Source organism: Scophthalmus maximus, chromosome 15, assembly GCF_022379125.1.
Source record: "Scophthalmus maximus strain ysfricsl-2021 chromosome 15, ASM2237912v1, whole genome shotgun sequence".
In the NCBI taxonomy this organism is placed as follows: domain Eukaryota; kingdom Metazoa; phylum Chordata; class Actinopteri; order Pleuronectiformes; family Scophthalmidae; genus Scophthalmus; species Scophthalmus maximus.
The window spans coordinates 17,933,132-17,957,445 of record NC_061529.1 but is presented as its reverse complement, the minus strand read 5'-3'; the positions used below and the strand labels follow the sequence as shown (position 1 = coordinate 17,957,445).

The following is a 24,314-nucleotide window of genomic DNA, read 5'->3' as shown; positions in this document are numbered from 1 at the left end:
AAGTGTGTGCTTACAAAAGCTAACAAGGAGCACGTTAGCCACTTCATCTCCAGACTGGAAAGCTTCATTAGGGTGACTGCGCGAGGTGAAGTGAGGACAAGAAGGGGGGGGAAGGACTGCAAGAGCAGGCAAGGAGAAGAGGGCAATTAGTAACCCAGCTAGGATGCTTCTTAGATCAAGCCCACAAACAATCCGCTGGCCCTGCAAGCCTGTGGGCACATATTCCTGTGCTCCCCTACTTACAGACATTCCCGCTGTCATGTTTATGCCGTAGTATTGCTGCGCTACGTGTTGTGGCAGTTTTATGAGGCAATTTTTTTCCCCCCAGTGTGTGTGTGTGTGTGTGTGGGGTGGTGGGAGGGGATCTTTGTGTCCGAGGGTAGATATATACACCCTGTAAGCACAATGCCCTTGAATGTGGCCTTGGACCTCTGTTGCATTTCATCCCTCTTGCTTCACTGACGAGAGATCACATAACGGCAAAACTAATCACAGAAGTGGCTGTGGTCCACACTTGGTTCTTCCCTCAGACATGAAGGAAGATGCAGCGCTCTCAGAGTCACTGCCTCCTGTTCTCCTGTTTATTGTGCATGCTGCATACTCTGCGGAGATGCTGACATTAATGCAGGGATTACAGTTCCCCACCGCTACAATTGGCTTTTCAGGGAAATTAGGATTTCCTTTCCAATGTAAGACACAGTGCACCTAAATTGAATGAACTGAGAGAAACTGCTGAGATTACTGTATGCCCGTAAGAGAGCTTTAATATAAGACAACCACTTAATGAAATGGCATAGAAATGTAAGGCAGCAAAAAATGCAATACTCATGTGAAGTGGAAGTCAAAACTGAGTGTTTCCTTTTTTTTCCTTTAACCACTCTAGCTGTTGAATTTCAGGCATAATACCATCGTTTTATTTGATCGTTTTATCAGAGTAATGTTAACCTTGTGGTTAAAGTATGGGAAGTAATCTGTGCAAGTGCATTTGATTATATGTTGTGAAACTGATGTGTAGAAAAAGGATGAATGGATGGACAGATTAATCAATGGATCAGCACTGGGCGAGGCAAGTTTATTTGTACAGCACATTTTAACAACGAGGCAATTCAAAGTGCTTTTGCAGTGCGGTTCAAGAAATGCAAAGACAGTATTTACTGAAAGGCAGCGTCAAACAAGAAAAGTCTTCAGTTCTGTTTTAAAAGAACTGAGAGTGGCAGCAGACCTGCAGTTTTCTGGGAGTTTGTTCCAGATGTGTGGAGCACAGAAACCGAACGCTGCCTCTCCATGTTTAGTTCTGACTCTGGGGACACAGAGCGGACCGGTCCCGGGCGAGCTGAGAAGGTCCGGATGGTTCGTAGCAAAGCAGAAGATCCCAAATGGATTTTGGAACCTGAACCATTCAGTGCGTTGTAAACCAACAGTAGTAATTTGAAGTCAATTCTTTGACTGACAGGAAGCCCATTTCAAGATCTGTAGTAATCTGAGTAATATGATCTACTTTTTTGGTCTTAATGAGGACTCGAGCAGCGGCGCTCTGAATTAGCTGCAGCTGTCTGATTGACTTTTTAGGGAGACCTGTCAGGACACTGTTACAGTCGTCGAGGGTTAGGGTCAACTCTAATTCTAATATGGCTGTTGAAGGGTCAGGTCTGAGATCTCTGGCTTGGTTTGTAGTTTTTTAACATTACCGTTTGCGGCTGGGAGCTAACTTTAAATCGCTCTTCCTCGGCTCCAAGTTACTACACAAATCTTCCACAGGGAAAGCTTGACGTTGCCACAGAATGTATCACTCAACCTGCGTTGTTTCAGTGTAGCGGTTTGATGCCTTATGATGGTCTAACTGACGCTACAGGCTGTGTCATTCCCACCACAGGCCCTCCAGCTTTAATAATAAAACACACGCTCTGCCTAATTGATCATGGTTACAATGCAGACTGTATCTTACAGGTCTGACAGCAGCAAAAAAACGTCCCGCTGTTTGTTAGAACAGCCCTCATATGTTACCTCAAAGACGACGGATAATTCTGCAGTTGCGCATTATTCATTCAGCGAGAACGGATAGCCGGACAACATGGTGCCAGAAAACCTCTGTGCACAGGCTGAAAATGTTGAGATTTTTGTCTGAAGACTATGAAAAATAAACGCCATTAAACGACCCTTTTCATGAAAAAAATATGTATTTCAAAGTTTATTATATACACAGTATGCGACACTGTATGTGCTGTAGTGTAGAGGGAACAGGGACTGTGTGTGTGTGTGTGTGCGTGTGTGCGCGTGTGCGCGTGTGCGCGTGTGCGTGCGTGCGCGCGCGCGCGCATTGGGTGGTTGAAGACTAGAAAATCAGGTAATGAACTAATTACAATTCAGAAAAGCGACATTTTCATAAATTATATATATATATATATATATATACACACACACATGTATATGTTTTTATGCACATGTTATTTTCTTCTGTTCACAGGATAACTTGCAATGCACACAAAAAGAGTCACCTTTCACTTTAGGGGCTCCGTGGTTTAAACAGCTGACTGCTGCACGAGAGAGTACCAACATGGTAACATTAAGTTCTGGAAAGTCGTGTAACAATTCTCTGTGGGTTCATCACTAAAGGCAAACCCTCTAACATTATGCATACTCGTTTGATCCATTAAAATATTGATTATAGCCCCTTCAAAGTACATGGCCGCCGCAAGGTAAAGACAGAAAAAGTGAATTAATGTGCATATTTTAAATGTTCTTGCTCTCAATTTACCTTAGCCCGTGACTTAGACACCATTGTTCTTCAGTGAGAGTGGGAGTCATTCATCTCTCACTATGGATCACTTGGATTTAACATGGTTGTATCTTACTTAGATATGGTTTTTCAGTTTTCAAACACCACTCGTGTTATCTGACGAGATCACAGACTTTTTAGCTGCTGATGTCATCAAGTAAATATTAAAACTCAGCGTCAGGATTCTAGATCTCCTCGTGCTTTTGTTGTGTCTTTCTTCAAATGTCAGAGACTACAAAATAAAAGGAGGCAAACTACGAGATATGATATCAATCTAAGAGCACAAACTAGTTTTTTCCCTTTTTTCCCCTCAGCACGCCCCTTGAGCTCCAGAAGTGCTCATGAAAAATTAAACATCTCCATTTCCATGATAAACTCCCTCTGCCGATGAAGATCATGAGATGTGACTGAAAGAACTGAAACAGCCAATAAAGGGACATTGAGATGAAAGTTGCTTTTAACTACTTGGTCAATGTCACGATTAAATAAAATGACCTTTCTTCCTGACTATAACCACAATCCCACAGTATGTGAGCCTCTTTCACATCTCAAAAGAAAATATTGGCAATATTACTGAGTCTTTCTCATTTAAAAGGCTGCGACTCAGAACATATTGTTGACTATAAGCAGCTTCAGTCAGCATCAGTTGAATTGTAACCCCCTTTGTTAATGGTTTCAGAGAAGACAACCAAATCACTGGTTCAATGAGGTATTTGCAAAGTGTGGTAACATCTCATATTTATGGGATTTGTTGAGCATTAGCACATAGTTCCATGGGAATTTTTGCTGCAAGGGCACACACACACACACACACACACACACACACACACACACACACACACGCATGCATGCATAAGGGAAGGACTGACAAGTAATGCTAAATGCCAGCCAGGTGGTCAGCTTCAGGCAAAGCTGAGGAAAAGGTTTTCCCTGTCAGAACAATCCCTCGTCCAGACTTCAGGCAGAAGCACATTTAAATGTCTTTCAATTAGAATTTCTGCAGCTGTGCACCTTCCTTCCTCCCTTCCATCCTTCCTTCCTGCCTGCCTGCCTGCCGCTGCTTACCCTCAGATGATAATCTGTGGAGAGCTCGCTCGCAACATGTGACTTGTTTCAGAGCACTGGTATTCTCTCAGTATGCCCACGTCGGAGCAGGCAGTTCAATATTGAAAAGACACGCAGACTACTGGTGTGGAACAAAAGCGGGAAAATGAGAAAAGCCGATGGCTCCAGCGTTGTTCTGAGAAATTGGGGGCATGAATATCTTCATGAGATTTGCCTCAACACGTTCAAATATACTGTCGTGGTGTTAAGATTTTTGCGCTCATCTGGGAATGACTTCTGAACGCGGGTCCGATGTTGAACACTCAGCCAAGTTCCATCTGTGCAGAGCCAGGACACACGCGACCGAGAGCACCTGCCCACTGACAGGGGAGCAGCCCTTAAAAGAAATGGAAACATTGGGGCACAAGGCCGGTCGATTCGGGAGCTGCGTCTGCTTTCACTGGTAGCAATTTGGAGAGAACAAGATACTGAAATGAGGGCAATTTCTTTTCCTGCCAGCTCTCGATGGTCAACACATGCTGTAATTCCCACGCGGGCCTGTCTGTCCCTTTGTCTGCAAGAGAGAAAGTGAAACTGCATTTGTAATGTGCTGCTTATTACCCATATATTCCTGCATCTGTGCTTCTATAGTATTTATTTATTTATTTATTTTTTTGGGTGGGGTGGGGTGATGAAAACTCTCAGATAGCCACTCGTAACAAACGCTGCGCACAGACGCACAGGGGCACATCCCACACTCTCGCGCACGTCTGTTACCAGGGAACAGGAGAGAGACGGAAAGACGGAGGGGAAGAAAGAGAGGGGGAAATAAACGGATGCCTCTCCCAAGAAGAGAAAGAAGACGCGCGTTGCGTTGAAGATGCACAGCCGAGTAGCACTGCTGCAGTCTATTTTTGGCACTCGCTTCCCCCCTGCACTCCGCCCCAAAATGCCACCCTGTTCTGAGATTTTACCTGATACGAGGTTTGCTCTCTCCAGATGGCATAACCGGCGTGCAGATATCGTCTTGTGCTCACCTCCTCCTTACTGTATCCATCCCCGGCGCTGACCCTCCCACTGCTCCCCTGACACTAGATAATTCACCATTAATTCACCTCTAACCTCTCGCCTGTGATGTATGTCACCGAGTCAAATGCCGGGCGCGCCCCGGATCACGCTCCATTCAGCTCATAGATCATTTTCCACCCCGACGTCGCCGTAGCACAGTGCAGGGCTGTATTGACAAGTGGAAGGTGAAAAATCACCCCGTGGCCCCCCGATCTTGCCTCTCTTCTCCTCTCCCAGCCCCTTCCTCTTCCTGTGATGCTTGATCCGTGAAGGAGATTGAATTGGAGCTCCCCATTCAACCAGCCATCCAGCCGCCCAATTGCCCCATCTCCAGTTCCAGAGTGGGAATTCATCAGATGTGGCGCTGGAGTCGACCGCCAATGGCCCATTAGGCCCCGGCAGGTCGATGGTTAACTAACTGAGGAAAGATCTAACCGTGAATTTCATCCAATCCATAACAGCAGCGGAATGATCAGTGTGCTCGAGCTACCTGGATTGACTTGGATGACTGAGGCACTGCATGGATAATATAGATGTGTAATGAATCTCGCGGATCGGCCGTTCTCCGGCGTATTTTCTTTATGCAGGATAAGAGTGAGTAAAGGAAACGCTTGTCAACTGGAACCTCAGAGGATCTCAGGTGAGCTCCAGATATGCACTGGCTCAGAACAGCAGTGTGTTCCCAGACGGGTGATGAATGATCCTTGAGCTAAACGCATTCCAATGTGTACAATGGCAGGACTGTACTTATTGATATAGGAATATAAGAAAACGCAAGCAGGCCTTTGAAAAATGTGTTTTTACAGACGGAGGGATAAGCCTCAACATGCAGAAAGCCAAATGTGGAATCTTTAAGCATATTAAACCGTAAAGATCTAATCCCATGCCTGATGATAAGCACCCAAGGTTGTGTGTGTGTGTGTGTGTGTGTGCGTGTGCGTGTGCGTGTGTGTGCGTGCGTGCGTGCGTGCGCTCACTTTTGTTAGAGCATGCCCGAGCAGCTTCTCATTTAAACCTACATCCATTTCATTATTTCGGAGGCCTGTGGTTGTAAAAAATTCATTTTCTAGGAAAGATGAATTTCTTTGGAAGTGGTCAGCTTGTCAATTTTTAAACATTCTTCGATAAAGCCCGAAAGTAGCGGAACGAACTGAAGCAATGAATTCACTATGAGGTGCCCAGCAAACAGGATAACGTGATAAGGCAAACACAAGCGTCTTGCAGCTTCTTACCCGCTCCGAGCCTTCACGGGAGGAGACGGAATGAATCTCGAATGATGAAAAGCTCAGCTGTATCATTCCCAATCTATTTAGTGAATAATCATGTAATTTGCTATGAGGGAGATTAATGAAATTGTGTTGCTGCTGAAGTACAGCACACTGCACCGAATGTTTGATTAAAAAAAAATTCTGATGTTCAAATGAAATTATCCTTCTTGAGAGGGGTAATGTATTTTTGCTAAATGTATGTCTGGGCACGGTCGACTCCCGACTCTATAATATAAGTATTCCAGCAATTAAATATTGGCCTTCCATAAAGCTTGAGGAGGACTTGTAAGGGAAGAAGAAAAAAAAGAAAAATTTAAGCACAAAAAATGATTTAACGAGGGCTCCATTTCCAAACTTTCTCCCCCAAGTTTGGCTCAAGTTCCGAAAGTAATGAATCCTCCACTCCCCATGATAAAACGTCATGTTGTTCATAGTCTCATTAGACCTGATTTACCTGCCTGATAATAATACTAAAGTCATCCATCTTCCGAAAGCAGCCTCCACCACCCTAAGAAATATTACATAGAATAAACCATGTATAGGTTCTGTATTTCCTTTTAATGTTTCACATTTAATACAATTGGTTTGTGTTTATTTTTTTCAATTCAATGACATATTCTGCCAATTTCATTTTACCAACATCAAAGTGTTTCAAGTCCCTTCACTGAGACGAGGACACAAAAGCTAAAGCCTTTATGTATTTAATGCTTCACTAATCATCATTTTTTATATTAACAATGGATCAATAGGTCCAAGAACAAGTGTAAAAATGGTCACCTTCCCCCTCAGCTCTACAGTATTTTAGCGTCTTCCATCAGCAGGTTGCCTGTTTTGTCTAAAATCCACGATGTCATCAATCAGGTCAACCAATCGGCCATTCAATGTTAGAAAAGGATTTTAACGAAAGCAGGGCAACATTGTGTTTTATATAGATTTTGACGAATGCAATCTCCTAGGGTATGTTTTCCAAACTTGTCAATAACGTATCTTAAAGAAGGCGATCCGAAACCCGGGGCCTACGAGGACACGGACAACTGTGCTCGCATTTATTTGGGCCATTAACAGAAATGTTGTGTCAATAAGAGCCCTCTCTGATCAACGGAATAATACAGAGGAGAAAAAGATGAAATACAGCAACGCTTTAGCGATGATTTAAAGCCCGGAAGCCGCCTATACACATAATTCCTACCAAAAACTTGACAAAGCTCCCCCAGAGACACTGAGAGCATTAGACAAGTGTTTACTCAGGCTGAGCAGTTCTCCCACTGAGCAGAGTAAATGAGAAGAATGGGTCCTCAATGCCTGCTTGGCATCCATGCCATTCAAAGTGAAAAGACTGTATTTACATCTGATAAGCCGTGATAAGGAATAACCAGGGGACAGGCGGGTGTGCGTTGCCATATGGTCCGATGCAGACAGGGGAGCAGTCGGTCTCGTGTCTGGTTCAGAAGCTGGTGCTCGGCAAACATGAGCGCACTGCTCAGAAGCGAGAGACAGCCGGGGTTGGTGAGGAGCAGAATTTGTCTGGTCCAAGGCGTCGCGATGAAAACACTACTTTCTACAGGTTAGTCCACTTTGCATCCGACTTAAAAATTCCGTTACCTTGCCGAGGCGTCGCTGGCACACGGATTCAGCCTTTATAAAGACTAATGTGTGTCATTAGTGTAACTGTGGCCACTTTTAAAATCTGTCTGAATTGAATCCCCCTGTTATATAGGGAATAGTGGAACATCTAATCTGACATTTGGCAGGTGGAAGTGTTCACACTGCGGGGGTGAAGAGGCCAGACTGAGTCTATAGTCATTTGTCCCATTACTCCAATTATCACTGTCGTCCCAAAATGTTCTGGATGGGGGGTTTTTTCTTCCCCTTTTTTTGTCAGCTAATTTACGCTGCGAAGTTATGCTTTTGGGATATGGGACGAACGTCTATGAATCGGCATTGCTAGTGACCTGCTAAGTACCTGGCTAGAGTCAGGCTCAACCCCTTGCAGTGCAATGATTAATGTGAGTGCTGGTCATGCAGAGGGCTCAGTGGACCGGAGCTAAAAGGCCGACATTTTTCAAGTCCACACCCCAGAGAATTGCCACTTGTCAAAACGTTACCAACCCCCCACCTGTGAACATGCAGTTGAAGAGGTGACCGCTCCAAAATCTCAATGCACCTGTCAAGAGGAAACTGCCAAAAATCCCCAACACTTTCTGTGCAAAACCTTCTTTTTTCCCCCTGTTTTCTTCAGAAGCCTTAATTCGTTTCCTCAACCTGGCAGGTCTTGGGGGTTTGATTTATGGAACTAAGAGAAGAATATGGTGGGAATACTAAAGGAAGCCGGGACTGTCACCTCTGCGTTCTAAAATGTATGGCTCGGGTGCGCGAGACTCCGCGGCCCTTTCCTCAATCACCGCAGACGAGCGCTGTGCGCCCGCAAAAAAACCAAAAGCAGGCAAGAGATAAAAATGGCCGTGGAGGCTGTGAGAAGGGAGAAAAGAGAGTTGAATTGGCAACTCTGCAGGAGGGACTTTTTTCTTTCATTAAATATCCATCTATGCCTTTGCGGTGATAAACTTTGAAACATTGATGGCACATACAGAAAGTGGATGGACCAGGGCCATGAAGTATGATGATGTCGCCGAAAGGGTCACTAGTTGCAGGGAGTCAGCTGCTGATTTATGAGGTTTTCCGTGCACCATGAAAAGTATTGCTCGAGGGGGGAGGGGTCTTTGTAAGAACTTATCCGTCTGTAATTTATCACACTACCACTACTACACCCCCCCCCCCCCAACACCACCACCTTTTTCTTCACACTGACCTGTGAGCTGGATACCAAACATGGTTCAGATTAAATAGACGCTATATGGCCGGTAAGAGTTCTCAATGCTAGCTGCGGTGTGGGTAATGGCTATCCAGGCTTTGGTTCATTTTACACCAAAAGGACTGAAAAGTGGAAATAAGTGATCCATCAGAAAGTAATTATGTTCGCCCCGGTGGTCTGGTATATGGCTTTCAAAGTGCCATCCCTATGACCAAGATTACATCCTATCCGTTAACAAAGTTCAATTCATCTCGGTCCATACATACTTGGGCCATCTCATCCTCTTTAACCTACAGTGTTCCAAATGAAATCATCTGGAACAAAATTATGCACATAAATATCAGTTCATCAAAAATCTATTTAGTGTGAAAAATGGAACTCGAAACTATATAACTTGACTTTGGGTTTTTGCTAGTTAAAAACCAATTTGGCTAACACTACCCACATGATTAATGTATTATTAATAACTCCAGATATTGTCTTGTTTCAGCGAACGCTTACACCATTTCCCCCGAGTTAATGTGGCTCTGCAGTCAAATGATCGAACAAGGAACTCAGCCACACTCTCCCGCAGGCACACCTCAACTCGCGCAATGACCTGGAGGAGTCTCCACTATCAGTGTTCAATATCACGCATATGGAGCGGCCGATGTAACACTGTACCTGCAAGTAAAGCCTGGCAGATTAGATATTAAATGCAGTTCAGTGTGTCTATGCCACCGTTTCTCCCCACTGCTCACGCGTCACACCAGTCCCTCCCATTCCTTTCAAACTTCGTCACCTTCTCCGATAATCAATGAAACCAATTGTCTTGAATAATGTGTTCAGATATTGGGTAGAATACATGATGAATAAAGAAAAAAGTTTCCCCCCCCTGATGTGTTCCTGGATTTGTTTTGCTCAGAAGAGTATATGCGAGGCACGGATAATTCTCAAAATGAAAAATGAAAAAAAAAGAGAGAAGAAAATGAATCTTCCTACACTCTGCTGCTGTTCCACCACAGGTAAGAGCAGACGATGCCAATGATTTCTTTTTTTTACTCATCTATTATATTCATTTGTTTTAAAATGTGTTTTGCAGATGTTAATCCACAACTACAGCCAAAAATAGATGTGATTTTCAATTAAAATACAACTTTATTTACTCATTCCATGACTGAATAGGGGCAGGGAGAGGAACATTTTTGCCAATTACTAAATTAAAAATAAACAATAGGAAAAAAAGAAGAGTGCAATTACAGCTATAATTCACCAACAAATAAGACAAAACATTATCTGAAAATGACATATGGTGTGATTGTGCCTGATGCATGTTCTTGAAGTGCAAGATATCCATATAAAAGCCCATAAAAACCGTTTAGTGGAGAATTCCATAGTTTGATGCCAAATAGTGAAATACACATCTACTTTAAGGTAGTCTGTGCATACTGATGCTGAAAATGACTAAATGACTGACTTCATAATCAGTCAGTCGATGTGCTGCGTCTAGTATGAACTGCTGTGAATAATTCTCACAGCTCCTCTGTGTAATATAAACAATGGCTTTATGTCTCGTGATCTACCACATACTCTGCATAGTTCCGAACAGAAAAATGTTGACATGATCTGCCCCTTCCCTGAATCAATGCATGGACTCTGTGTGTTTATATTTCCTGTTTTACATAAAAGAAGAAAAAAAAAGTTCCTTGTGCTGTTTATTTACTTCCTGCCCTAGTTTGTTTCCTGCCTTTGGGATGATCTGCTCCGCCTCAATGTGTTTCACCTTTGTCTCATTACCTCCGCCCTTTGTGTGTAATTAGCTTCAATGTTTTCAACTTTGTCAGTTCGTCTGTTCGGCTCCCCTGTGTTACCTCGTGCTCTTGCTCAGTTCCCCTGTGTTACCCGAGTCTGTCGAGTTTGGATCGCCTGCTTTGCATCTTGTTGTCAGCCTGCTCTCTGTCTTCATTAAAGCGTCTTCACTGCGCCTACCTGCTTCATAAATTTGTCTGCACGTGGGTCTTGAAATCCATTAACCCTGACAACTGTTCTTAGACACGTGCTGTACGAAATTTCCCTGACAGTTTTGTCAATAACAAAAAGTTCCCTCCCTTTCATCAAACCATCTTGACCATTTCATGTCAAGGCTTTGTGATAAAAAAGCTTTTAATTAATATCCTGAACGAAAAATTTGGGTCCACACCTATCAACACACACCACAACATTTGTGAAACATCATACATGTTGTTGATGTACAAGTTAAAAAGTTTGGGCCCCAAATCTGAGCCTAGTGGAACTCCAAATTCAATCCTTATATTCTCCGGTGTATAACCAGCAGACTATATGTATTTTTGTCTTCAATCGAAATAGCTGTTTAAGTCTCCTCAGACCATTTGTATCTAGGCTCAACACGCACAAAAATACATTAAATTCATTCATCACTGAATGTTTTTCATAACCCTTGTCTTATAAATATTTTTTTATAAATCCTATATTGCATTTCATTTGTAAAGTTTGTTGATAATTTGTTTTCCTTCCTGCATGCATGTGTAAGCCCTTTGTTATCCAAGGCTTTTTATACATTTTTGTTTATGCAGAATTATTGGACCGTGTTTATCATACAGTGATAAATGGCTAAACTTGTGTATTGCTTTGGTACTTCTTACCATTACATATCTTACCCTTACATGCAGTTTCGCTGAGGCTTTCTCTTTATTTGATGATCATATATTGTGACTACAAGTAAATGGTTGCTGATGTCATTTATTACAGCCAACTCTTTAACAGTGTTCTCCATGACATGTCTGAAATAGCCGCATCACAACTAAAACTAATACTGCCTTGTACAATCATGGCAAGGGAGTGCAAGTTAAAGAAACAAGAAAGAAGAACAACAGCCTCTGCGATGGACAATGCCATTATTGGGAAGTAATTATGCAGGGACAGGGCAGTGATCAATCAATAATAAATATATTAATAATTCATTTACTGCATCTCAATTAACCCTTAAGAAACAAAATAGGTTGTTCCTCAATCAGGAAAGAAAAAAAAGGAGTTATCGGTAATACATTTGTAACAGAACAGTAATTAATGGTTCTTTATTCGCGAGAAAGCATGGTGGTCTATTGTGCAGAGCTACTAGAGAATTGAGTCCTTAATGTTAATAATTAATCACAATGACTTGTGGCTTAAACAAGAAATAATGTTGTACAATCAGCAGGTCGCCGCTATGAATATGGAAATCCATCAAGAGCTAAAACTGTATATCCTCGCAATGGCGTTGTTACGGGCAGAAAAGCACAGCTGCAGTGCAGAGCATTCAGCTGTGGTACACTCCCCTGGTGATGGGAATGAACGCAGCAGGCATGTAATAATAGACATTTTCATGCAAATGCAAAAACTATAACCAGTTCATGAACCCCTTATGCCTTTGCTGCACTCACCCCAGCTCTGTGTGCCCTTCCCTGGGGAGAATCCTTTGATGAACGGGTCATGTCAGTTATCATCATCAGTTATTTGTTGGGCATAAATGGAGAAGGAAGGAGCTGCCCCGTTTTTCTCTCTTGATTCGTAGTAATTGTTATATGCATTGTTAATTCCATGTTTGTTTTATTCATGAATTTACACACGCCCAAGCCATTCACCCTCCGCTGAGCAGACAGAAAAGCTCATCCCATTCAAATTCTCAGTTTCATCATGCAGATGACTACCTTTTTTTCATATATCCTCGGGGTATATTTAAAATCTGTGTATTTCACTATATGGGAATGTTGTGACACCAGAATGTTAGTCTAACTCTTTGTGGAAATTATAAGAAATTGCATTGTGAGCCTATAGTTACACATACTATGCAACTTGAGTAGTGTTTTATTTTTTTCAAATTTTGGGATTAGTGGTAATTTTCCTTAATCCTCACACAAAAGGGCATATGCATTTACGACAACATAAGAAACTCACAAATCAAGCATTAGAGTGGAAGACCTTCATGTGGAACTGTAAGTTCATGTGGTCACTTCATGCTTTAAGGTGTGAGAAACAAACCTTTTAACATCGACGCTGTATTGTACACAATCCCTCTTTTCTTTCCCCCTCCAGAAAACGGACTTTATTGTACTAACAGGTTGGACTTCTCAAGAGTCTGTGATTACTCGAGTCGTACAATGATCCCACTGGCCCTGGCCCTCATCTGTAGATGAGGCTGTAATGAGACACTGTTCAAATTCCAGCGCAATTAGAGCATTAATGGATTTGCCGGTGAACCTTTGAGGGTTGTGAATTACCACAAGCATGTGTTGACGCCATCTAGCGGGTGTCTCACCAGATCAACTTTTGGACTCTGGGAGGGAGAGGGAGAGAGTTGTGTGTGTGTGTGTGTGTGTGTGTGTGTGTGTTAAGGGTTTTTCCCTCCTGCCCCAAACACTGACCTCTCGATTCCCAGTGTGTAAGACTGTGTGGCAAATGATTTGGCAAGATGGCAAGGCGACCTCCAGATGTTTTAAGGACACGCCGGGCTCTGCGCATGACAAAGCCAAATGGGCTCCAACCCAAATAGCCTCCCATTGAAACTATTTGTTTTGCACATAACCGGGGGTGTGCGACTGATCCAATCCAATTTCCGGACACACAAATGCTCGGTGATTCATTAAAAAAAAAGAAAAGAAGAATGACTTAGGAGCGGTGCTGCATTTCTAATCCCAATAAAAAGATTACAGGCGCCGTCACGGCTGCGCTGGGGGCGCACAGGACGCGCGTCCATTACGGCGGAGGCTCCCGCGCAGGCTGCTCGCGGCTCCCTCCCAGGGGACTCGTGGTTTCGCAGGAAACGGCTTCTATTTGACGTCAGCTCGCCGAGTGACTTTACCGCGTGTGCTGGCGCGACCGGAGCTGCCGGAGCTGCCGGGGTCCGACCGCATGAGCGCCAGAGTCCTCAGCAGACAGCCAGCCAGCCAGCCAGCCAGCCCGAGAGACCGCGGGCGTGCAAAAACACACTCAGAGGTTGTGGTTGCATTTTTGAACTTTAATGGACACTCCCGCGTCTCCAAAACTCGCCGTGAATTCGCGGTGTAGCCGGGAATGCGGGGAGAGCGACGCGGCATCCCGTCGCTGACAGAGGGGCCACTTGTACCGGCGTCACAACTGTGCCAAGAGACAGGGGGTCTTTGAGAGCGACCGGAGCGGACCCGCGCGGCATACCAATCAGCGTCCCGGAGCGCGGAGCGCACCGGCGATCAACGGCATTGTCTGTAAGGTGCGTGCGTCCGCCTGGGTGTGCGCGTCTGTGTGTGGAGCAGAGAGGAGCAATGGCACTTTTCCCGTATGAAGAAGGGAAGACGGCAACAGTCACCAGCAAACAAATGTAAAAAAAAAAAAAAAACAACCCAAAAAAACAAACCCCGGTTCCCTTCGCCTTGCTACACGGGCGCGCACCGGCAAAGAGGCGCAGGACCCGCAGGATCATCGATTTAGCACTTTGTGATTTTGCGCTGCGCATCTGACAAGAGCAGAAGAGGGAGCGGTGGCCAGCGGGATTGAGGGGCTTCACCTGAAACCAAATACTAGAATTTATTCAGCCATGATCGCCGGGATCTTCTTTTCCCTCGTTTGTTCTGCGGCATTTTTCGCTGGGCTGCAGTGCGCCTCGCCGAGGACCACGGCCAGGATGGATCTCCCCACCGCCGGCTTCAGCAACACCAGCGGCGGCGGCGGTAACAGTGGGGAAACTGGAGGCAAAAGGGACTTGAACCAAACCATAAACTCCAGGCTCAAGAGGAAAACCCTCGCTGTGGATTTTGCGGTCCCCTCTCTATTGCGCTATTACTTGGCGGAGTTCATAAAGAGACCGCTGAACGGCGATTGCCAGACTTTCAGCGGGTGTTACACGGTGCGCGCAAACTTGAAGATGCACTGCATGCCTTTGCAGAAAACCCTATCTACTTTTGTGGACCCCAAGGCTGCCACGGATTCAGCACTGCGGAACACGTCTTTCGATGGACAGCTCCCCTTCTTCCACAAGCGGCCGCTGTCCAAAGTCCTGAAACTGGGCTTGACGAAAGCCAGCAGGAAGTCGAACCAGGTGGTGGTGGAAATCGGAGAGGATATAGTCAGGACGGGATGCGGAGGGCTGTCCGTGTACGAGGAGGCCCCGGCGTTCACGCTGGAAATGGACCTCACAACTATTCTGGAGTGGTGGCTTGGCGCAGACGGGGGCCGCCTCAGGGTCCGGCTCATGCCCGAGAAAAAGGCCCAGGTGCCCGGGATCGAGGATCGATACACCGCGGCCATACGCGCTGCAGACCCCCGCCTCTTCCTCCAGATATCCTCCCGGGGTGAGTTCCGCTCCCCCTCCTCATCTGCCACCCTCTGTGTCACACACACACACACACACACACACACACACACACACACACGTACGTCTTCCTCATTTCTAAAGGATAGAATACATTCCTTGAACCATCACAACTTAATGCTTAACCCCGACCCCAACCTTTTCCTGAACCTGATCCTTGTAAGGTATGGTAAGCCATAATCCTCAACCCCTTAGCCCCCCCCCCCCAAAAAAAATCCTCAGACGGAAGAAGCAAAATTTGTCCTCACAACACTACAAAGACACACACATGAGCAAATAGACATCCACACATACACAGAGGTGCAGGTCTATTTCATGTTGCCCAGTAACGGTTGTGACTCAAGTGCTGCTATGATTGATTCTCGATGTTGACTCAAATGTGTATAGTGGCATTCATGGTGAAATTAGCGGGTCAAGGAATTTAACGACCTGATGGCAAAATGATGACTGACGTGTGTGTGTGTGTGTGTGTGTGTGTGTGTGTGTGTGAGAGAAGAAATCCTTACGTTTAGTTGCTGTGTCTGTTGCTATGATCCAGGGTACTCTCCAGACTCATGTTCCAGTAATGAGGCCCACCCCGGCAGTGCCGAAAGACAAACGCATGTTGATTTCATAGCCAAACTTTCATTGTTTTCCATCGGGTTCCACACTGAATTTATGCAGCATCTTCAGGGGCTGCCATCGTCATCAGTCCTAAGATGTTAGTCATTATTTCATTTGGAGGGAAAGGGAGGCCTCATTCCCCGTTAATAACAAGCCTGCACATTGCACGAGGCCTGAATGCACTGCTATTTAAGTTAAAGGCCCACTTGCCTCCACTGGTTCCCCCCCCCCCCCCCCCCCCCCTCAACGGTACCTTCTGAATTCCCCCGAGCCACCCACTGCTCGGAGGAAGGTTGGAGATGTAAGAGAGCAGGTTTTTATTTTGATTAGGCACGAATTAAGCCGTTATCTCCACGAAAGCTTTAGCACTCAATGCCCGAGGGTCCTCTGCTCATTCTTTTGAGCATCGGCACAATCAGCGTAATTGCTTAATCACTTTGATGAGGGAGGCTGGCCCAGAAAAATGCGACGGAACCCATCGGACCCAAGCAGAGCAGAGGCTGAATCTGAAACAACAGCGCCAACATGCAACACGCTCAAATCAACAGGATGTCACAGGAGGTCGTAAGAGGTCGTTGCATGTCGTAGTTGCTGCACCACATGATTTCGGTTGCGTTTTCAAATGGAAAATGATGATTGACTGTTATGTTTTAATGGCAGGCTCGTTAGTGCTTTCAGCTGCGTGTGTGTGTTTATGCAAAGATGCGCGCACACACACACACACACACACACACACACACACACACACACACACACACACACACACAAACATGGTTTCTACACCTTAAACTGTAAAAGCACCTGGGTGCACCCACAATGCCGCTCCCAGCAGATAATCCAGCAACACAGCTGCTAGTGTTTACAGGTTGGAAGCCAGCGGGGGACGCTGTCATGTTTTTTCGCAGGAAAGACGTGTGGGGTTTTTTTGTTCTACAGCAACGCCCTCAAATTGCAACCACTGAACCGTCAGACCGCTCCAGTGGAGTGGCCAGAGGATTCGGTCTGGTTGTACTGGGCAGCTTCCAGCTGTGTATGTGTGCAGCAGCATTCGTGATCGGCCGATCCACTCTTGACCAACAAAGGTTTGGAAGTACACATGTGATGTCGGTTATCTGAGACCCATGAGCAACGTCGGTCAGTGAATTCACGACAGTGACATATGTCTGTGTTCATGTCAAGTGGCCGTGGTCATAATGGCTCTTGGCACCCTGTGTCTATTTAGTCTCTGTGCTTCCCTTTGTGCTTGTTGGTTCGTCTGTGATTTCCCCCCAGTCTGTACCTGTGGTGTTCCCGTTCTTTCCCCGTGGTCCTGTTTGTTATTTTGTTGAGTTTTTTCAAACTACCTGAGTTTTGGTTCGTGCTTTTTTCCTTGAAGGATTGTAAGCCCGTTTTTTTATCAAATACTTTTCCCCCATACCTGCATTTTGGGTCCTGCTGAAACCCCGACGGTGACATTATCGTGACAAAACATCCAAGGTAAGACATAATGTATGTATGCCGCTGTTGGATACAAACTTTTTTTTGCTCTTCTCCGGCTGCTGGTACGTTGACGGTTGAGTAAAGTGATTAAAAAAAAAAAGAACCCAGCTGGAATCAGTGGACTCTGAGCTTTCTTATGATATGTAGCTTGTGTCGTTAGCAGGAAATATCACAACGGTCATATGAGGAAATCGTGGACATGTACAGTCATAGCCGACCCTAGCCTATATGGGCCCCTTTCAGAATTTGATTTGGGGCAAAAAACAATAAAGATAATTATTGCGAAATTACTTTTCCTCAGGATATTGATTAAAAAATGGGTCTGAGGAATTCAGTAGTGTGGACATATGTTGGCTATTTAAAGTCTGACGAGAAGCAGAGTAGTGCACTGCAAACTTTGTATGGTTGCAATTGACATAATATCAACTTTATAATAAAGTCAATAAAAAAAATCAAGCTTTCTTGTGGGACATTTCAAGCGCTGTTGGGGCCCCCTGGTAGACCACGTTGGCCCTAAGCTGCCCCTTAGCTCTCTTATGCCTCGGCTGGTGTGCGACTGTGCGACTGTGTACAGTTATCGTGTTCGTGCGATATGCTGATATACAGTAGTTGCATCGTGTTTGAATTGTGGTTTGTGGTTGGTTTCTTATAGGTGAAAATGGTTGGTCGCATGTAGCCGGGCTTTTCCCCGTTCCGTTTTGTTGGGCACTGACATGCCACTGCATATCCACAGATACTGATATTGTGTTGTGCAGCAATTTTGGTGAGGTGGCCACAGACCAACTCCTCCTACATTGAGTTCGGGCCGAGAAACGCTCAAAGTCTCCCATCACAAAAGCTTATACTGACCGATCAATTATGTCTCAAAAGCAAGAAAGAATCAAGACATTTTCTCAGCTCGTTGATCAATGCAGACTAACTACTACTGTAAGTGCAAAGACAGCAGCTCTCATTTGAATGAATAGCCTGCCATCAGTTGTGGATAACATCCACGATCCTTTCTCTTGCTTCATATCTCCTCCACCCTTCATGCTCAGAGGAGCAAGAGGAGACTTCCCGAGGGAAGCTTCGGCATGGAGATATTTGGTAGAAGCGTTCGTTGGTTTGAAATGTGTTATGACAATGAGACATATTGTCACCACATCACCTGAGTGAAATTTATTTTGTGTCAAAATACAGTGCGGAAAGGACAGATAACGGCGTCAAAAGAACAAAGCCCAAAACAAAGAACTCAGTGAGGAGAGCACCGATCTTATACAGTCGGCTTTGACAAAAGCAGCTTTGTCTCCTGACTGCCTGAATTACCAGCATCTGCAATGAATCTAATCCCGGGTTCCTGTGCATGGCATGGTTTATGTTTACAAATGAAAATGTCACTGTGACCTACATGGTTGTAGAACAAAACAAGTTGTCCTGTATGCTTTTGTGGGAACAATTCTATTATGAAGACCATATGGCAACCACAACGTTTTGGCAACGTTTGGTTTTTCTTTTTTCTTTTTTTCTTTTTTGTTCATCTGACAGAGTAAAATTGGGAGGGTTGGCACAGTGTCAGTAATTAGTACCTCAGCACATTTTCATACAGGTTATTTGAACTGGCTCCTGTATAATTAATTGTCCTACTGTGGTTTGAGCGCTGCTCAAATATGACTCCTATTGCATTCTTTAACAAGCAATGCAACCCCCACTCATTATCATCCAGTAAAATGTTTTATCCGTCTGGTAACTTATTATTCATCCACAATCATAATATTCATATTTTATGTATGTGTATATATATTTATGTGCTTCAGGCCACATTAATCTCACGATGTTTTCATAGCTTTTAGTTTAAAACAGACACAATTTATCTACTTTATTGCTCATAATGAACTGTCATATATGAACACAAGACAAATGATGAAAAAAATAAATTACAAAAAACTTGTTTGTATTTTCCTGTATGTTAATGTGAGCCGGTATTGCCACATCTGTGCATAGCAGTAATCACTTTAATGTATGTGTTTGTGTTGCATTCAGTCAGCCGTGGCTGTAATGAAGCCTCATTTTGATCAGAAAAAATAACTAAAGGTATGTTTCACACATCTATACCTGAAATCAGGTCCAATTTGACCCAAACACAGCAGGAGGGTTAAATGTAGGTGTGTGTGTCTGTATGGTGTTGGTCTGTGATAGACTGGTGACTTGTCTCGGGAGAACCCACTTATACCCAATGTGAAATCAGGATGGGTTTATTGAGAATGAATTCATAGATTTCCAGCATGATCATAATTTTTGTTGTTGTAATTAATTATTCCAAGCAAAACTAACTGACCTTTACATTGGGAAAAAAAGGTAATTCCTTTTAACATAAACTGATTGGATTATAAAAACTCTGTTCCTGACCTTGAAAATTTGTCAAAATAACCTAAAAAAATAAGGAATTTCTCTCTGCCACCAAATGTGGATTCTCTCCAGGAGCTGCTGCCGCCGCTGGTGGTGGTGGTGGTACAAGACAAGACATTTTAATAAGCTCTCTGAGCAGCTTTACTACCTTAAGGCAGACTGGACGATACAGTGACTGGATGCTACAGGACAAGTGAAAAGGTTTGCTGGGGCTAACTTGTTAGTATGCAAACTGTAGTAGAAGCAAAGAAAAAGTCATAGAAATAGAAGCAAATCCAAGGTTATCATCTGGGGTTTTCACCGCTAGATGGAGCTCTTGATGAGTAAAGCAATGAAGCTTCTGCTGGATTGTCAAATACACCGCTGTTAATGCTAAAACTGGTTATGTTGTAAAATAGTAAAAACTTACAAATAGCTCCTTGAACCCAAGGCCTAATATTAGCTCTTTAGCTGCAGAAGGAGTTTGCTTAGTTGTCATGGAGACGGCTCAGCTGAGTGTTGAACTTTGGCAACATTATAACACATGGCAACACAGTCATTCTAACTATCACCCTGCGCATCAGCCTAGCCAGTAGCAGGTGTGTGTGTGTGTGTGTGTGTGTGTGTGTGTGTGTGTGTGTGTGTGTGTGTGTGTGTGTGTGTGTGTGTGTGTGTGTGTGTGTGTGTGTGTGTGTGTGCGTGTGTGCGTGTGTGCGTGTGTGCGTGTGTGCGTGCGTGCGTGCGTGCGTGCGTGTGTGGGAGATAATTGTACGAATTTTGATTGAACGCAAAAAGGGAAAGCAGCATGTACTGAGTTTATGTTCAATCCTGCCATCCCGCTGAGGAAGGTCAAATCTTTCTGGATGTTTCAACAGGCCACTGATGGCCGTGATTTCTCCTGGTGGCGTGACAGACGGTCAATGTGTTTGTGACAGAGAGAGAGAGAGAGAGCACCAGCTGGGCAAAGAGTGCTGCACACAGCTCCACAATGAAGCAATGGCCCAAAACCCAAAGCAAGAGACCTTTGAAGATGTGCAAAATTTGTTGTGGGGCAACTATAGCATACATAGTGTATATAAAGTAGCCTACATACAACATGCATGTATGTATCACCCCCTCCGATGCTTTTCCATTTTAAGTGTGACTGCATACATTTGCCATATTTTGTTAAACATACAGAAGATATTGACAAATATCCTCACTCATATCATGTTGATCACGTCTGTGTAGACCAACCACAGCTCCATCCTCTTTGTCTTCCTGAAAAATAAGTAAGCACAGAAAATGGACGGCTAACACTGACTAACCATCAAGTGGTGTTGTGCATGCTGTATGCAGGTTCACGCCTTGTCCCTAATAAGATGATTCATATTCTCAGCTGAAAAACAAACTCTGGGAATGCGATGTTCCTTTTTTTCTTCATTGCGAAAATAACAATACATTTGTATTTTAAGTCGGACCGAATTTAGCTTCCCTTCATTTCCTTCCGTGCTAAGCAGACTGTGTAATAAAGGGACAGTTGTCCTGAGTCGTCCTCCCATTGTATTCACACCACGAGTGGACGCCGCTGACTCTGCAGGCCCACTGCTCCCGACTACATTACTCCGCTGCGTGTTTGCGGAGTCACAGATTATCATGGGCAGTTATTACATTATCAGTTCCTGCGAGCCGCACCTGTGTTTACACACTTTGATGCACAGGCAGACACGAGATCCAGACACCTCAGACACCTCAGACACGTACACATCCGTTGTTCCTCGACTCTTTTCCCTTCCTATAAAACAGCCCCTGCTGTGCCAAGGCTCCAGTGTGCATTGTCTCGCTCTATTGCCTATTTTCACAACCCTGATTGGCCGGCGTTTGGCATTATTCTGTGTAATGTGCATGCTACACTTGTTTTCCCAGCCTCCGGTTAGACGCTGGCTATTAGCATGAAATAAATACCCGCCATGGCACCCAGAATAATTTGACGATCAGGCAAGCGTGCCTACGGGAATCAAGGCATTTAAACGCTGCGTAGTACATTTATACTTACTCACCCTATGGGCCCTATGGGGGAGATAATTAATGAGAAATGTTTCTATGAGTTACAGTGTAGGAGAGGGAAAAAACAGCGCTGGGCAGGTGTGATAAAGAGTTGACCTCTACTTTATTAACCTCTGTTATGTTCGCCAAGCGGGGCCATAAATAGGCTGCAAGAGAATCATTAAATGATCTCGGCATTAGAAGCTGGAGGAAGCGGGGGACGCCTGCTTCATTAACCTGCACATACCTGCCACTGACCTCTTTAACATGTTCATGTTCCTCGGCACACCATTGGCAAAGAGTGCCTTCATAAGCACGCCTACAAGGGTCTGATTGACGCCCTGAAGTAAGCGACTGCCGCCATCATGCTCGAGGACACGCTGTGTAAGCTGGGGCTCGTCTCTCCCATGTTTGCCCCTCAGCTCTGCCTCAGAAGCAAACACACGCCGTCATGAGTCTTGGTAGAGCGACCCCAGCCTGCTGTTCCTTCGAGAGGCACAAAGAGAGCCATCCTAGTGTGTGTGTGCGCAGCCGTCAGGCAAATATTGCAATTTTTTTTTGAATCATAACATCAAAAGTAAATTTATAAAGATAGATTACACGCCTGGCACTTTGTTTACCCCATTTAGCTTGTGGCCCTGTTGGAAGAGGTTACTCCTTGAAAGATGAATGCTCCTAATTTCCCTGATCCTAAACGCGTTCCTCTTGTTTTCCTGACTAAGTAGTTGGCATATTAGCCTCAAGAGGAGTTGTGGCGGTTGTTACTGAGGGTGTTGGGGTACGCCAAAGCAGAACACTTGTTTTTTTTTGGTTTTTTTCTCCATTTATCTTTTTAATGTTCACACTGCTTGCTTTATAGAAACTTGTAAATAAGAACACACAGACAGACGCATGTTATTTTGGAATCACAATTTGCATATAATCAATACGATTGCTATGTGAATCCGAAAAGATCGAGCTTATTGGATCTGAGTTCACGCAGCATTAATGCTGAAATTGCGTGCTATTTAATTGTCAGTCCAGACGAACTTGAACCCCATCATGACTTGGCACAAGTCTGAGCGGACTGGCAGCTCATCCATTGCATGTCCACCTGCACAAGTTTGGGCGGTACGACCTGTCAATCACGCTGTATACATCCTCCAGTGCATACCGTGCTTTATCATCTATTTAAGACCATCATTTACTGAACATCATGTTGTATTGAAGAAGACTTGAAACTAAAGATTGGGACTGTAAACTGCTCAGGAAAATGTTTACTGATGTTATAATTCAAGTGAGAATTAGAGTCATTTTTTTCATAGACTTCTATAGAAACTGACTCCTTTTGCAAAATGAGTCGCCCTCTGCTGGTTGTTCCAGGGAACGCGGGCTTGAGGCACTTTCACATTGACTTCCTGACCTGGGGACTACATCCATTTTTATATACCTCATTTTTATCTATCGTCCAGACTGTTTGATCTTCTTGTATTTGGGCATACTAAACCTTCTTGATAGATGCCCATATCCATCCCCCCATACCCATAAACCCTTCCATTTTTTCTCCCGTCTCGAACAAAAGGAAAGAGTTGAGGCATTTTTCGTGAAATCCCCATTACCCCCCTCATTAGAGGAATAAAGTGCTTTTAAACACCTGGTGGGAGCACAGCCTCAACCTGGCTCGATGACACGTGCACCCGTTGACCTTTCATTTAGTTGGTTCAGGTAGAAGGCTCCAGAGCTTTAAAGTGACATCAAATTGCAAGTGAGTGCATGCACTCGTGTCCATCAATGAGGCTCCTGACATTTAAAGCTTGTATCAATCAGCTGCTAATGGGAAAATCAATAGGAAGTCAGAATGACATGCCACTTTATCATTTATGCATTTCTATCATCAATTCAGTCAAGCAGTCGGGGGCGTGTTGTGACACCCCAGAAGACCTGTGAGGCCCTTAAAGCAGATCAATACTGCAAGTCAGACTAAGCGTGGCCAAGTGCACATGTTAGCTGCTGAGTATAGGCCTGATTTCGTGACAGAGCAATTGCAGATGCAATGTTGAGACATGAGAGCCATGGGCTTAAAAATGAAAGGCTGAATCTTCTCAGCTGCGGCTCTGCAGTCTTTGTCAAACTGCAATAAGTACAGTAATTGTGTGGCGGTGGTGAGTGTCGGAATCTTTTTTCAGAACAGCCGTTTCTAGATTCATTGATTTACTGATCTTTACAAATGGGATTCACGAGACATTCACAGCATCTGCAATATTAACTCCATTATCAGAGCAAAGAAATCAGCCTGCCTGACTCAACCGAGGGCAGTGGTATGAGAGGATTACGGCTCTGCACAGTCACCCCCGACACATTCCCATGCTCTATTCACATGTTAGACCCACGTGATGTTTTGCCAACATCGCACGTTCCATTCCAATGGCCCCGAGTTAAGAAAACAGCTATTGTCAGTGTCACCGTGGACGGTTGATGCCCCCTGAGCCTGCACAAATGCATGTGACAGTCAAATTCAACAGGGCGGCCCGTAAGCGTAACGAGACAGCTGATTCTTCACTTGAAGGAAGTGGA

General features: G+C 44.5%; 1 protein-coding gene across 2 annotated transcripts in view; it reads left to right on the top strand.

Moving 5' to 3' along the window:
- The first annotated feature begins 13,784 nt into the window (after positions 1-13,784).
- Positions 13,785-24,314, top strand: part of alk (ALK receptor tyrosine kinase) — a 314,269-nt gene continuing 303,739 nt past the window's right edge. The window contains exon 1 of one of the 2 annotated variants that reach the window (XM_035610012.2): positions 13,785-15,270. In XM_035610012.2, coding sequence (XP_035465905.2) covers positions 14,517-15,270 — 754 coding nt within the window. In that variant the 5' untranslated portion in view covers positions 13,785-14,516. The remainder of the gene's footprint in view (positions 15,271-24,314) is intronic. The other variant, XM_035610013.2, reaches the window with a different exon arrangement.